We start from the raw sequence: 14,792 nt of genomic DNA, 5'->3' as shown, positions 1-14,792 counted from the left end.
TGATGTGCTGTCTCTCAGGAGGAACCATCACATTAGATCTTCACAAGTGGATGCATGTGGATACAAAAATGTACTTTGTTTTTCTTCTTTTCAGCCTTTCTTTTTGGGTGCATCTTGCATGTCTGGAACATCTGTTAACCTTAGTGACTGTATGGCAGACTACCTGCTCCTAATTCCTGTACAAAGTGCTTTATTAGTTCTCAGTTTTATCCTGTTTTCAGTTCTTCACTTTTTTTTAGCTTGACTTCTTGGACTTCAGTATCAAACCTTTCAGTGTATAAAATCTTTCCTGTTTTTTTTTTTTTTTTATTTGAATGCTTCAGCTTTTCAAAGGACATTGACCTGCTCTTACCAGCCTCCTTGTCACTGTTACTTAAGTAGTTTAGACAGTCTGGATTCTTTTTGGTCTTTCTAAAGTCCTTAGTAAATGCTGTGCATATGGTCTGAGCCTCTGGGATAGTGTGTTTGAATAGTTTCCATGCTGCCTTCAAGGATTTTTGCACTTTTTAAAAGCATCATAATTATATATAATTCGCCTTCCTTTGAAATTAAATACAACCGCAGTTGATTTCTTGCTTTCAGAAGAGTGTTAGATCTTGGCACATTTTGATTACTGTTCTAGAGCTCTTCAACAGTAATATTTTTGAGCACTGATCAGAACTGCTTCCCAGCTTGCATATTCCATTCCCAGTACTGTCTCCAACTCTCATATGGATTAGGGAAATTTTTACGTGGGTTTTGAGAAACTTTCTGTGACTTCACCTTGTCATTATGCAAGCCACCCCCCTTCACACCTACAGTTCTGGGCTGTAAAGTTTTTGTAATGAGTTTACATGTTAAATTTGGGGGTGGGCATAAGGCATGACTAGAATTTAGCTTCTGTAGCCCTCAGTACAAATAAACTGTGTCTGAGAGGGCATTTCTTACCTTGATAGTTATCTAAGAAGTTTAAAAGTATGTCTTTTGGTAACAGTAGCACTGTCTCTTTTTTTGAGAAGCCATATTCTGTCATTTAGTGTTTCTACTGACAGTATTTTTGTAGTGCATAATTTCTAGAATAATTACTCTTTGAAAAGTTTTTTTTTTCTTTCTGAAAATGTATTTTAATACCTGTTTTGAAGGGTTTTTTTCCCCTGGTACTTATAATGGCATAATTCATGACAGGTTGCCTCGGTCATTCAACAGAACCTTCAGTAGTCATATCTTTGGTAGACTTCCAGGTACACAAGGAAAAAAATAGCTGAAAAACTTGCACATCTCTTTAGACTGAAATCTTTGGTATTTAGGCATACAAAAATAATGAGTTTTCTAAGCCACATCTATTGATAATATTTTAATATATATATTGTTGATATATTATTGTTAATATATAACAAGGAATTATTAAAAATATAGCACAATTCCTTTATTGGTTTCAAGCTATTTCAGGACCGAGAGTAATGGAAACAAATTGTTGCTGTTTGTGTTGTCTGTGATGTATACATTCTGACTTCACTTAAGAGATTCCATTTTTCTTCCTGCATAGACCTTCTTTGGAAAACCAAGGTTGTGCTTCCTTTTCAGTTTTACCCAGAAAAAGAATCACAGGCACACTTTTGTAGGCAGAGACAACTCAGGGCAGGGAACCATGTCCCTGTGTCTGCTGTGCTCTGATTTTCAGGTATCGATTCTCCTGTCAAACCCAACATGACAGTGAGGGCATTTTCATATTTGTTAGTGCCCATGATGGACTGAGCAGGCACTGGAGATGTGTCCATGTCCAAACTGCTCTGACACAGTAGTGTCTAAAGAGAGATTATGGACCGGAGTAACTTTCTGTAACTGATTTGTTTCCATTAAATTCTGCAGAGTGTAGAGGAAGAAGAACACCAATGTACTGTTGAACCCAACCAATGTACTTATAAAAAATCCCACCAGGGAAATGCTGGAAATCCCACCAGGATCCACAATCCTGTGTGCCTGTCAGAGGCCAGTGGTTTTTGTGAGCAATCTCAATAGATGTGTTGGTAATCCTTGGAGATGGGGAGAGAAAAGAGATGTGAAACTAGGAAAAGCAAAAGGGGAGGAAATGAAGGCACAGCAGGAGATTAGCTATTGTCCTTTAGAAGTTGGGAGATTGGGCTGAAACCCCACTTAAGTCCTTGAAGTGTCTTTTTGCCTGTGTTCACAATACATGGCTGAGGTTTTCTTTGCTGAGCTGCTGCTGACTTCTTTGGTCCTTCACAGAACTAATCCTTAGATAAAATTAGAAGCTGACACTGTTTTTCAGCCAATGCTACTAAAAATACATTGCATTGATCTTCTGTCTGTACTTTGGCATTCATGGGAGCAGAATAAGAGTAGGAAGCTACTGAAACTGAGGCATAACAACATATTCAGAAGTTGGACTTCTTCTGTGGCCATCAGCTGTGCTTTTAAGGAGGTCTGGAACCAAAACTGATTTGAAATAGGAGTTTTCTGTTGCTTGGTGTGTAAGAGCAGCTCCACAGACATTGTTTGTCCTTCAGAAATGGAAGCCATATGTACCTCAGTTATCAGAGAAATCTCAGCTTTGTTCTGCATTTGTATTTTCTTATGGTAAGTTCTGAGAATCACAAACAGCTTCAATGTCTGTAGGGATGAAGAACCAATTTCCAGGCATTCTCAGCTTCATTCAATTTTGTGATGGAAGCAAGAGGACAGAAAAAATTATTAATTGAATCCTAATCTTCTATTGCTTTACCTAGCATGCACTTTATCTAATACAGCTACATCGCTCATCTAAAGGCTCGAAAATTCAAACTCCTAGTGAGAAGGATGCCTTTATTGTTATTCCCACAGAAGTCATTTGCTACATTTGAAGGGATGATGGCCATTGTACACATTATTTAACTGAAACCTTCAGAAGCAGCAGCTGGGACCTGGATCATGAGTAGAGGCTTGCTGCAAAAGCAGCTTTGGCCTCCCACCTCTTGTGCCCAGTGGTGTTTGTTAGTTCCCCTGCCAGGCTTGGGCAGACCCCCAGCATGGGAGCAGAATGATCCCCCTGAGCTCTGTCCTTGAGATCCAGTGCAAGGACCAGAGACAGGGCCCAAAGAGGGGCTTGTGGGGCCTGACTCCAGGGCAGACAAAGTTCATTTGCTGGCTCACAGTACCTGTTCTCGGGGTAGCTGAATCAAGACATGAGCAAGCAGCTGGTGAGGGAGAAAAAGAGGGTCCAGAATAATGATCTGAACAGGGTCCACTGATAAACCATTTCACTGTAAGGCAGAAGACTCCTGGATCCATCTGTGGTAGTGGAAGATGCTTTTCCCAGCTGTTTCTCATTGCCACCCTCTTACCATATTGGTTTGTTGGAAGAGCTCTCATGCAGACCTAGTCCTGGGCTTTTCAGCAGAATGAGTGAAATTGCACTAGAAGCAACACTTGAAACTTGAGCTGGACTGGTGTCACAGCTTGCAGAGATGAGGGAAAACTTGCAGAAACAGCTCTGAAGACTGACCAGTGAGGGCCCTCAAGAGTTACCTCCTGGATGTGCTGAATTCAGAACAGGCTTAAGATTGGTGCCAGGTGCAAGTTCACACCAGTGGTGTACTTATACAACTCTAATCATAATATTCTGGTTTTATAGTTATAGTACTTACATACATTCCTGATTTTAAGAAAAAAGTTAAGTTGTAAGTTTAAACAATGTCCTTCCATTATTTTGTTCCCATATACTTTTGTTCCATGGAAACAAAAGTGAGTAACAATTGATAAGTAATAAGCTAATGGAATTTGGTTTAAGTACTAAGGTTACTTGGTTTTAATGTTTTTGTTGGAGTGATCAAATGACAAAGGTTTTTCAGCCTTACTTTATTTTTGTAACCATGTGATAAGTTATTGAATACCACAGAAATTGCTGTTGACTGAATTATTTGACTAAGACCAGTTAACTAAACTAACATTTTAAGTAGATGTTATTTATGTAGCCCTGATTCCTGGCTCTCTTCTGATATCCCTGCTTCACTTTCTTCATTTTATCTTTTTCTTTCCTACAGGAGAATATAGCACATACCTTTGCATCATTTTCAGTTCCTTTCTTTTTTCACCTCCTATCTTCTTCCTTTTCTCCCCACTCTTCACCACCTCCACCCCTGCATCTTCTGTTTCTCCTTTCTTCTGCCATTTCTTGATTCTGTCTGTGTACTGAACTTCTCTTTTTGAAATTCATCTTATCAGTCTCTCTCTTTGCCTCACATGACCATCACTCACCCACTCAAACCAGAGCATCTGTGCACAGTCTTAGAAACATTCAGGTACTTAAAACCTAGAGAGTTACTGTATTGGCATGAATATAAGTCAGGAAAATAAAATATCCCTGAAACACATATTAGAATAACCTCTAGTCTGCCTTTCCCACCTGCTCCCTGCCAGTGCATTGTCTGCTTGCCAGACCTGGGTGTGTTCAGGGGTTCTGTCTGAAGCTCCCTGGGACCTGGGCCAGCCCTGCTGCCTGTGCACCCAGCCAGGGCTGCTCCAGGTGCTGCCTGTGGCCACCAGCACCACTGCTGGGCTCTGACAGCATAACACAGTCTGTCCATACTTGAAACACAGTCTCTATAAACAAATGCTGGCTCTTTTTCTAAGTAGTCTCTGTAAAAATAAATAAATGTAGTTATATTTTACTTAGGCTGCTATGGTAAAAATACTGACTTCAGATTAAACAATACAAAACAAGTAGATTTTGCTCAGCATTGATTTATCAGTACTGTCTATCAGGTTGCTGGAAAAGGGACAGGTATTAGTAGACCTGCCATATTGTTCAAAGGTTTGTTCTTTTGTCCCCATTTAATGAATAAATTGTGCCAATTCAAACCAAGTTCCTGTTCCAGACATTCCTTTTTTTCATTTTTGTTTTGTAGAGGTCATAAAGGGCTTCTGATGCAAGCTTTCTTAACTGATTTTTTTTTCCTATCGCTTTCTACTTATTAAAACTGTAACTTGATTTCTCTGCACAAACAGTGCCTTTACTGCCTTTATCATGTAAGCTGCTTTTATGGCAACTGTATTTTTCCATGCAAGTCATAAAATAAAAACGTACATTATTTTTGGCATTCAACTGGTTCCATAAGGCTTATACTGCAAACTCATAGATAGATAGATCATTTCACTTCTTGAACAGTTGTGTAACTTGAGTAAATTTTATTTCAGAATTAAAAGCCAATGAGTGGCTAGAAGTTTCTGTCTATAAAAAACATTATTATTATTTAGAGTAAGTCAGTGCTGGTATAGAAATAATTTTGTTTAGAAATGAAATGTTACTTTAACTAAAGTGCAGAAGGTTTCATTTGGAAAACCGATCTGATGCCATAGCAACAGATGACAATCACAAGCAGCTTCCGGGAGTTGCCTGCATTCCTCATCCCTCACTCTGGCCTATCCATATCCATGGTGCAAGAGATGAATTCTGAACTCAGTTTTCTAACCTTGCTTGGAAGAAACTCACTCCCTTCTTGCCAAGTGTGAAGCTTCAGTTCTAGAGCTTGTGGAAGAAAATCAAAAGTACATCCGTGTGTTGAACATGCAACTTCTCTACTGTTACTACAAAACCAGAAGACCATTTGCCTCAAAATGGATTTCAGATCAGACTGACATGATATGAGAGTATATTTACAGATTATATTTTAATTTTAAATAATTTATATATTTTCTTTTTAGATTCAACTGTAGATGGATGTAGTCTGTGAGTTTTTAACAGTTTAAATGCTGTTTAAAAACCTCCAATAACAGTAAATGTATTAAGCCAAATAGAGCTGTCAAAACTAAAATATTCAGGTTGCAAATGAATGCATATAGACAGCTGGAGAAACCACAGTGTATTTGTGTTTGTACTTCAATTCCAGCTTGAGATATAAGTGTAGGAAACAGGCTGCCCATTTTTGTTTTAAATTTGTAACCAACTCTTGTTTTATTTGCCCAATGTTGAGATTTTTTTCTTCCAAATGGGCTTGTAGTCCTATATGTCGCCCTTTCTTTGTTGTACTTGGTATTACAATACTGGAGAAAGAAGTATACAAAAAATGGTACCAGTACAGATTCTACCCTCTGCCTACACTGACTCTATCAATGGAAATTTGTTTCTGAGTTCTCACCTTCCTGTCATAGGTCTTGGGAACAATTGTGGCAGCAGTAAGTTTGAATTTTCATTGTTGCTGATGATTCTGATGTTGCTGGGTGTAGTGTTTGCTGACCTTGGACCTGTTGAGTGGCTTCAGTTCTGACTCCAAAGAATGTGCTACATCCAACTTTTCTCTAAAACTATGAGAACAAAAAAGCATCTCACTCCTTAATAATTTAAGAAAAAGTCTACTGGAACTATAAAATGTGAAACTTGTGTATGTTTTAACTTGTTAATTAAAGAAGCAATAATTGGAATCTTAAAAGAGTCAAGTGAAATCTAATGTTACACACTTGTGCTGTGTTGTAGTCTTGTAATTTCCAGCACTACTTGCGGAATTCTTCACATACTTCTCCTCTAATCAGTCTGTAATTACTATGTGGTGTAATTAGATTAATATACTTTCATTTATTACAGCTATACATTGGAGGAAAATTTTGTACTTCTGCCTTTATATTTGTCCTGTATGAATGAGTACAGAATTCTGTACATGCATTAAAGCAGTGTCAACCTACTGAGGTGAAGAACAATCAGTTTAATGATGTGTGGAAGCTTTCATTCTCTAAGTCTCTCTACTCTTTGGGTTTTTTTCCTTTTTTTTCTTCTTAGATGCTGAGTACCAATGGAAGGGGCCCTTCTACTTCATCCAAGGAGCAGATCCTCAGTTTGGACTGATGAAAGCTTGGACACATGGAGACACTAATAATGGAGATGATGAATGGGGAGAAGAAATAAAATTAGCAGAGCAAGCAGTGCAGGCCGTTAACAAACTAAACCCTAAACCCAAGTTCTTTGTGCTGTGTGGAGACCTTGTCCATGGAATGCCAGGTAAGGCAATTAAAAGTGCAGAATGGAGATAATAACTCCATTTTTTTTATATTTCAGATTGGCAATAAGGCTAATTTACTTGACTTCAAAATAGTCTTTTATAAGTATCATTAGTATTAGTTCCTGTTTTGGTATTTGGCGGAAAAAAAGCTGTGATTTGTAGCTGATTCTTGAGATATTATTCTGATTTTTTCATCTGACTCTGTGTAGCATTCATCTTACAGCTGTACATCTGTACATTCATTTATTAATTGCTTGCTTTGAGATGACAAAGAGGGGCTCTAGCCACTGGGGAAAACTAATGCCAAGAAAATAGCAAAAACTAGAAATGACTTTTTGGGTACCTAAAGTGAGTAAGGCTCAGAGAATTCTATAGATTTCTAGTGCTTAATAGATTCAAATATTTAAGTTCTTAAAATGCTAAAGGTCAGTGAGTTTGAGCTCTAGCAACTCTGTCCTGTGGTTGTGGGACTCTGAGCTCAGTGTGGTTTTTTGTGCCCTGAGAGGAAGAACAAAAAACCATCCAGAAAGGTGAGTTACAAGAAAGAGAAGTACTTTTCTGGGCAGTGGAATTAGACGTGGTGTTACCTGCTGAGAAGTGGTCTGGAAAGCAGAACTGAGCACGGTGTCCCACATTTGTTAGCCCTGATAAGCAGCAGAGCTGCAGACAGCCCTGGCTCTGTCACTGCCAGCACCACAATGCACCCAGGGAGCTGCAAGCATCCTGTGCCTTGTGCTCCACTCTGCTTCACACTCCACCTGCACCTGAGGAGCTGCTTCCCAGCCCCTGCTCACACAGCAGGGCTTCCAGCACGTTGGAGACCTTTCACTAATTCCTTCAGTGTCCCACAGTGATAATTTTAAGACTTTAGCTGTCAAATTGATTGACAGTATTTGTAGGCTTTCTTTTGATCGGAACACAGTTTTGCTGAAAGAGTGGGAAAGTGTAAAAAACAACAGATTTGAGCTTGATTGAATCTACTGTGTAACACCTCAGTAGCTTGACCATAAAGTATGCCATGATGCAGTTTTATTGGCTCACATGCGTCCATTAATTTTGGAATCATCTTCCTGTAGCAGAGTTTCAATAAATGTTTTGATTAGGACCTCTAAGTTGTGTAGGTGTTCCAAATATTTTGGTTTCAGTATCTCTTGAAAGAAAAGTCAGGACAAATAATAAGTGTTATACATCCTGTTTAAGGGATCTTTCACTCTAAAAATTTAGAAAATCCAGGAGGCTAAGTTAGTTTCTGTTTACCTGGATATTTCTCAAATACTCATGAAACAGTGCAAGGTTCTGAGTACTTTTGTCTCTCTTAACTTCAAACAACATTATGCTAAGGCTTCTCTGTTGGTAGAGTTTAAGTGTGAAGTAGAGAGCCAGCAATCTCCTGACTCCCACTGGGCACTGAGTGGCTGGATACAGGAAGTCTTGTGTGTGGTACTTCTGGTATTTGGTTGGGTTTTGTTTTTCTAGCAATGGTTCTCTGTCGTCATTATTGTCCCTTTTGCCAGTGTATGTCTCAGACTTGGTCATGTTTTAAATACAAACCTGTCAGGGCTTTGCAAAACATCAGCATTATTCATTTTGCTAATAGACATGTGAAAGAAACTGAGTGGATTGTACTGGTGAGATCACCTCCATTGTGTGATGGATGTGCTGTGCCTTGTATAAATATTTGAAGCTGCCTCATGCAATTTCCAAGAAATTGCAAGAACGAGCAGTTCATTACTCAGTAAACTTAAGGGTCTTTTCCAGGCTAAATGATTCAATGATTCTATGATTACCTCACTTGAGCCACCATATTTTAACTTCTCTAATAATTTATTGGTGATTGAAATTATGTTAATAGTTTTCAAGCCTGTGTTATCATGTAGTTATATAAAGTGGTTAAGGAAATGCACTATTAAAAGGAATTGTAGAATATTCAGCTGGAACAATTACTTCATTATTGCCTTTGTGTTTATACAAATGGCTTGCTCTGCTGTGTGTTGATAAACATAAAAGTACAATTTAACCAGTAAGTTGTACATAAAAGGACAATTTTACAGCCCTTTGTCTTTCTGTCTAAACTGATGACAGAGATAACAGTGACTTACTCTATGGTGCAGATATCTGTGCATCAGCAGTCTTGGACTAGTTGCCTAAAAGGACAGGGAGATTATACAGCTTTTTAATCAATTCCTGTTGGTAAAAAGTGAGTGAGCAATGCAGATCTTCCTCTCTTCTCTTAAAATATTTTATCATGGAGTACTAAGGGTAAAGTTTTTGATGGACTGTTTTAAAGCATGCACTGTAGCCATTTAGCTGAACCAGTGTTGAAGCCTTTTGCAGAGGAACTCCAAGAAATCTCAGAATTCCAGCAGCTAGAAGTGATGAACAGAATCCTGATCAGCTGGGAAGCAATCAGGCACAGCACTTGGAATCCATTACAGATGTCATTAGAGCAACGAAGTAATCATATCTTGGTATTTAGCTGCTGATTAAAAGTAGTTTGTACTCTGAATATTATTTCCAGAAGTTTTTCTTGATTACATAATCAGAATAGGATATCTATTCTTGGTAACACTAATATTGTGGTACAATCACATCAAGAATTTTAAGTGTTATCTTATAGTGCTACTGTCTCACTGAATATAATTTCTATGAACTCTATGCTTACACTTGGATATACCATGACAATGAAGGACTTCCTTCTGAAGGCATTTGTGTGCATTAAGTATAATATAATATAATATGACAAAAATGGTAATCTGTAAAATATTGTTGATCAGATTATGTGTTTATTTGACTGTATTTTTCTAAAACTCTGGAAATTGATTTCTAAAAATGTTACTGTTCTCATGTCAAGTTGGATCCTTCTGTTTGGTTTTATGAAAACTTCCCATATTATTCCTTTACCAATACACCTGGAGCCCAGCAGTCCAGCAGCCAATTCCTCACCCATCTTGTTCTCCACTCATCCAGACTGCACCATCCCAGCTCCACAGCCCTTTGATGATTATAGAGCAGTGCCTCACAATGACATCAGCCAGCTCTCTCAGTACTCTTGGATTCATCCCATCAGTCCCATGGGATGGCCTGGGTTGAAGCTTTGAGGAGATTCTGGTTCCATCCCTAGTGTTTCCTGTGCTCCATTAGCTCTGGGAGAATGTTTCAGTGCAGGGAGGCAAGGGAAGCTCTGAGTACCTGCTGCTTGTCACTGCCTCACACAGCAGTGAGCTGTATTTTCTTTATTGTTTTATTGCTAAAGTAGCAGTAGAAGCTTTTGCTGCCTTCTGCTAGTTGCAGCCCCCAGAGCACTTTCCCTGTCAGCAGCCCTGCATACCAGGGTACTTTTTCAGTATTCTTCCTTTCAAGTATGTCTTTGGTTCCAACTCCCTTTTATGTCCTTTTTTCATTGGTTCTCAGGCATGAGTTCCTCATTTAACCAGATCATTCTCCTTATAGCCTACGTTTTTCTCTCTTCCTCTGCCTTCCCTGAGTATCCAGAAGGACCATTCTTGTGTTCATAGCACCTTGTCTTTGAACACTGTCAACCCTCTCAAACTCTTGCTTTCAGAACAGCCTCACACATTCCTGTGGCTGATCCCTGAATAAGCCAGTGTGCTGTCATGAGGCCCCAGATGTGCTCTCTGCCTTTCCTGCTTCCCTCGAGATCTTGAACTCCACCTTGGAGGCTGCCAGGATGAACGCACCCCCCAGCACTCCTGTGTTTGTAAGACCAGGACAGTGGGCCCTGGTTGCCCTGTCTGTGTCCAGGGATTGTCCCAGACTCCCTCCTGGCTTCCAGATCCCCTGGATTGCTGTCAGCAGGTGTCAGGGATGTTTGTATCCCATAAGTCCCAGGGCAATCTAGAGACTTTTTCAAGTTGCTCATAGGAGACTTAATCCGTTCTTTTGTCCTTTTTGTGTTGTCTGTGGCAAAATCCCACCTTTAGTGGCTGAGCTCTTCCCCAGTCCTGACTCAAGTTCAGTCAGGCTGGTGTCTGTTCCATAGAGTAGTACCCTCCAAACATGGGGCAAACTCCCCCAATTTCTTTCTTGCTTGTCCTCCCTGTTCCAGTTTAACATGAACATCGTGCTTCCTTCTCCTACACTCATACCTCCAGTGTAGATTGGTGTCCAGGAAACAGCATCAGCATTTCAGCACCTTTTGTTGCAGCAGCAGAGAATTCAGCTGTTGGCAGCCAAGGTCACCCTGCTGAAGCCACTGAGGAACACTGACTGTGAAGCTGAGAATCCAGCAACTATTTTTAAATGGCCGAATTCCTTGAGAGAAAATTGTTTGACTGCATTTTTTAAATGATGCTACTGCTATCAGTAACTTGATAGTTCTAGCCAGGAAAGTTATTTATGTGATGTATTTAGTCCAGGTGTTTAATTTTTTTTCATTAATTGTTCTGGCTACAGGGGTAAAAGAACAAGACAGCAAGTCTCTTTCAAACTTCCTTAGCTCTGACTGTAATAAAATGTAGCTGTTTAGAGACTAAATGAAACGAGACTTGTCTAATAATGTGTATAATCACAAAAAACCTGATAGAACTTGATTAAGCTTGATCTGTTAGCAGTGTGATAATGGATCAGTGAGCAAGTAATGTTTATGCTTGCAGTTTTAAATTCATTTGTGTGTATATGTTAATTACAAGAAATCAAAATCACTGGAATTTACTATTACAGCACTTGAAATACACTGTGAACACTTGTACTAATTATTTTAGTTCATGTGAAGGTATAATAATCTCTAATATACACATTCCCTACCCAGGTCATGCAGTGCTGTAATCTCACATCAGCCTTTTCTGTCAATTAAGCCCAAGTAGTGACATTTTTCTATTTTTTTGATACCTTTTTTTCATATTATTAAATTGTTTAATTAAGGGTTCAAATCATTATTTAGAACACGTTTCACCATTTGTGCTTTTATAAATGTATATCTTTTAAGTTGAACAAGCTACAACATCTGATTGTTTCAATCAGCTTTACAGAGCTGCAGTCATATCTAATAATGTTTTCTTATTGCCTCTTGGTGTGCTTGCTGTCTGTATCTCTCACTCTCTTTGTTAGGCCATACTTGGATTGTAAGAGCTTCCAGGACTGTGTCTGTTACATATTTTCATGTTTTTCTGAGCCATCTAATGTGTGTTTCAGTCTGTGAGCCCGGGCATGTGTTGTTACTGTGAGTAGTTTAAACAGGAGCTGACAGAAAAGGCCCTGACAATAGCCAAGCTGAAAACAGAGGTTCCCCCACTAGACACAGCTCATTGCTGATGTGGTCACTGAGGCACTGCAGCCTTGAAAGCTGCCAGAAGATTACTTTGTGTAATGGGGGAAAAAACAGCCAGGCAAGGCCCCAGAGCTGCAGCAGCTTGTGCTGTGAAAGGTACAGACTTACCTTCCATGACTGGCATCCTGCAAAAAGCAGTCATGAATTTGGGAGAGAATTGTCAGTGTCAGAATCCCTGTGGGACTGCGGGAGATGCAGGTGCTCTCCCTGCCCAGTGTCCTTCCTCTGTCTGTCTCCTGCTCTCTGTCCTTCAAGCATCAAGCCCCTGCCTCCAGCCAGGATGTGTGGCTGTCCTGCTCCTGCTTCCAGGGGCCCCAGCTCTTGTGGGACATTCTCTGGTGCCAGCCAGCTCCCCCTGCCTGCAGGCTGGGCTCTGTGTGTGCATCACTGGTTTGCGTTTTCCCCCAGGAATTCGCACGTTCCACTAACGCTCTTAACTCCTCCATAAAGCCTCAATAAGGCACATCAGCTCAGTTCAGCTAATTACAATTTTGGGCAACAGTATGTTCTTTATGTGAAAAGTGAAACTGCATGTCTCCTCAAAATTATATACCCTATCCTCTCTCCCATGCAGTGTTTCTTCGTATAATAAAACAGGCGATGCGCAACAAGATTTTAAAAACAGGTGCCAAATGTTGGGATTCTGAGTTCATATTTAGACAGCAAGTAAGTGACAGTTTTTCAAATCAGTACTTCTCCATTTGACTCCTGCTTGACAATTTGATTATCAGAATATGAGATGAGATGGGCATACTGGCTTTTATACAATTAGTCCCTCTTATGAGCTGTGACACGTCCACAGAGGAGAGTGAAGTTATTTACATTCAGAATAGACAAGCTGCAGAGCTGAGGAACATCAGAACTGATGGTTCTGGTGGCCAGACAGTGGTATGGCTTCATTTCTGTTTATAATCACTGTAGCATTTGAAGGCATTCTCTCTCCTGGGAGAATCACAACTGCATTAGCTTGAGCTTCTTTCCCATGCCCAAATTGGATGTGCAGCTGCCATGGTCCAAAATATTTGTCTCTCTCTGTCAAATGTGGAGTGCCTTAGCTTGACTCCTTCCAAAAATGTAATTTTTATAGACAATAAATCTTGAGACACAGGCTGCAACAAATAATTACAAGCACCTTACAGGGTAACTCTAAAAAACCTCTTTAATTTGCTGATTTTCTAGACTGGGGAAAGCACACACCATAGCAAATGTTCTTAGTCAAAGCATTATTGTTTAAAATCTATTTGTGAATGTTCTGAATTCTCTTAGTTGAAAAACCATATTGGGGTGGTCAGGAAAGGTCAGTGAATACTTAGTTTGTGTAAGAGCTGAAGTTGGTAGGTCCCAGGAAGTCTTACCTGTCTTTTGGTCCAGGATCCACTAAAAAGGAGCACTGAGGAAATTTTCAGTTTTATCACACTTGATAAAGTCCACAGTCATTTGGCCATGTGTGTTCTTCCTTGTTAGGAATATTGCCCAGGCCTTTGCTGTGCAGAGCTGTGCATTTGCAGCTGCTTTGCAGCAGCTGGGCTGTCCTTGGCCAGGCAGGTGCTGCACTCGTGCTGGCCTGGTCACACTGCAGGGACGAGGTGCTGGGAGCTGGAGATCTGCTGCTGGTGGGTTTTGCACACAGCATGAGAGAGGAGTGTACTGCTGAAATCTGCATGCAAATACACAAGTTGCCATTTATACATTTGTGAACTGAATAAATTACAGAGAAATGTCAGGTCCAATTCAAGTCCTTAATGCTATATACAGTGATTTGGTAAGACATTCCACAAAGGAAAAAAACCTGTGAACTGCTTTTAATACTGCTTTTAAACTACCATTAAATAACCAATTTTGCTAAAACAAAGGATCATTAATTTATTTGTAAAATTTGGCCAGATAAAATTAGGCTGCGCTGCTAGCCCTTAAGTGAGGCATGTATATAAGGAGATATTTTGTCAAGTTTTAATTTTAACTAAAAATAGAGTAATTCTCAAAAAAATCCCTTTCTCATCTAGAAGGCAAGAGCATGAATGCTGATGTTTGATTTGTCCATATAAAAGGCATATGAGCAGGTCAAAAAATAGTGTCTTAAAATAGGCTCCACCTTTAAAAATGGCTGTAAGCATTTCACCTTTACTATATTTACCTTTTTTGCTATTTGAACTGTCTGCTTGGTTCACTAACAAAAGCAAGTTTGTGTATTTTTTTAGCTCCCAGCAGCGTGGCACAGCTGGGGAGGAGGCAGCTGTATTCCAGTGTCACTTGCAGTTTCAGCAGAATTGTCAGCTACATCCCAATTCCTGAATCTTTGTCAGTGGAGAATTGTAATAGAGCATGAAGTAGAAAAGGCACAGATGACTTTTTAGGTGCAAGGCAGAAGCAGAGGCTTTCAAAAGTTTATACTGAGTCAGGGTCTAGGTAAAGGTTGTATTTGTTTGAGTGCAAGGTAACATTTCTATTAATATGTTACTGCCTGATCAATAGGGCAGTGTTTAGGTGTGACCTAGTTTCCTGACCACAAGGTGGTATAATCTAACTAAACTCACTGC

At 39.7% G+C, this 14,792-nt stretch overlaps 1 protein-coding gene across 3 annotated transcripts in view; it reads left to right on the top strand.

The window, feature by feature from the left end:
• The window catches only part of CPPED1 (calcineurin like phosphoesterase domain containing 1), a 55,715-nt gene that overhangs the window by 19,628 nt on the left and 21,295 nt on the right, over positions 1–14,792 (top strand). For all 3 annotated transcript variants that reach the window (XM_071444201.1, XM_071444202.1, XM_071444200.1), the window contains exon 2: positions 6,749–6,967. In XM_071444201.1, coding sequence (XP_071300302.1) covers positions 6,814–6,967 — 154 coding nt within the window. In that variant the 5' untranslated portion in view covers positions 6,749–6,813. The remainder of the gene's footprint in view (positions 1–6,748; positions 6,968–14,792) is intronic.

This window comes from Agelaius tricolor, unplaced genomic scaffold (assembly GCF_023055355.1).
Source record: "Agelaius tricolor isolate 1412-34295 unplaced genomic scaffold, bAgeTri1.0.p SCAF_19, whole genome shotgun sequence".
In the NCBI taxonomy this organism is placed as follows: Eukaryota; Metazoa; Chordata; class Aves; order Passeriformes; family Icteridae; genus Agelaius; species Agelaius tricolor.
This window is presented reverse-complemented; position numbering and strand designations above follow the sequence as displayed.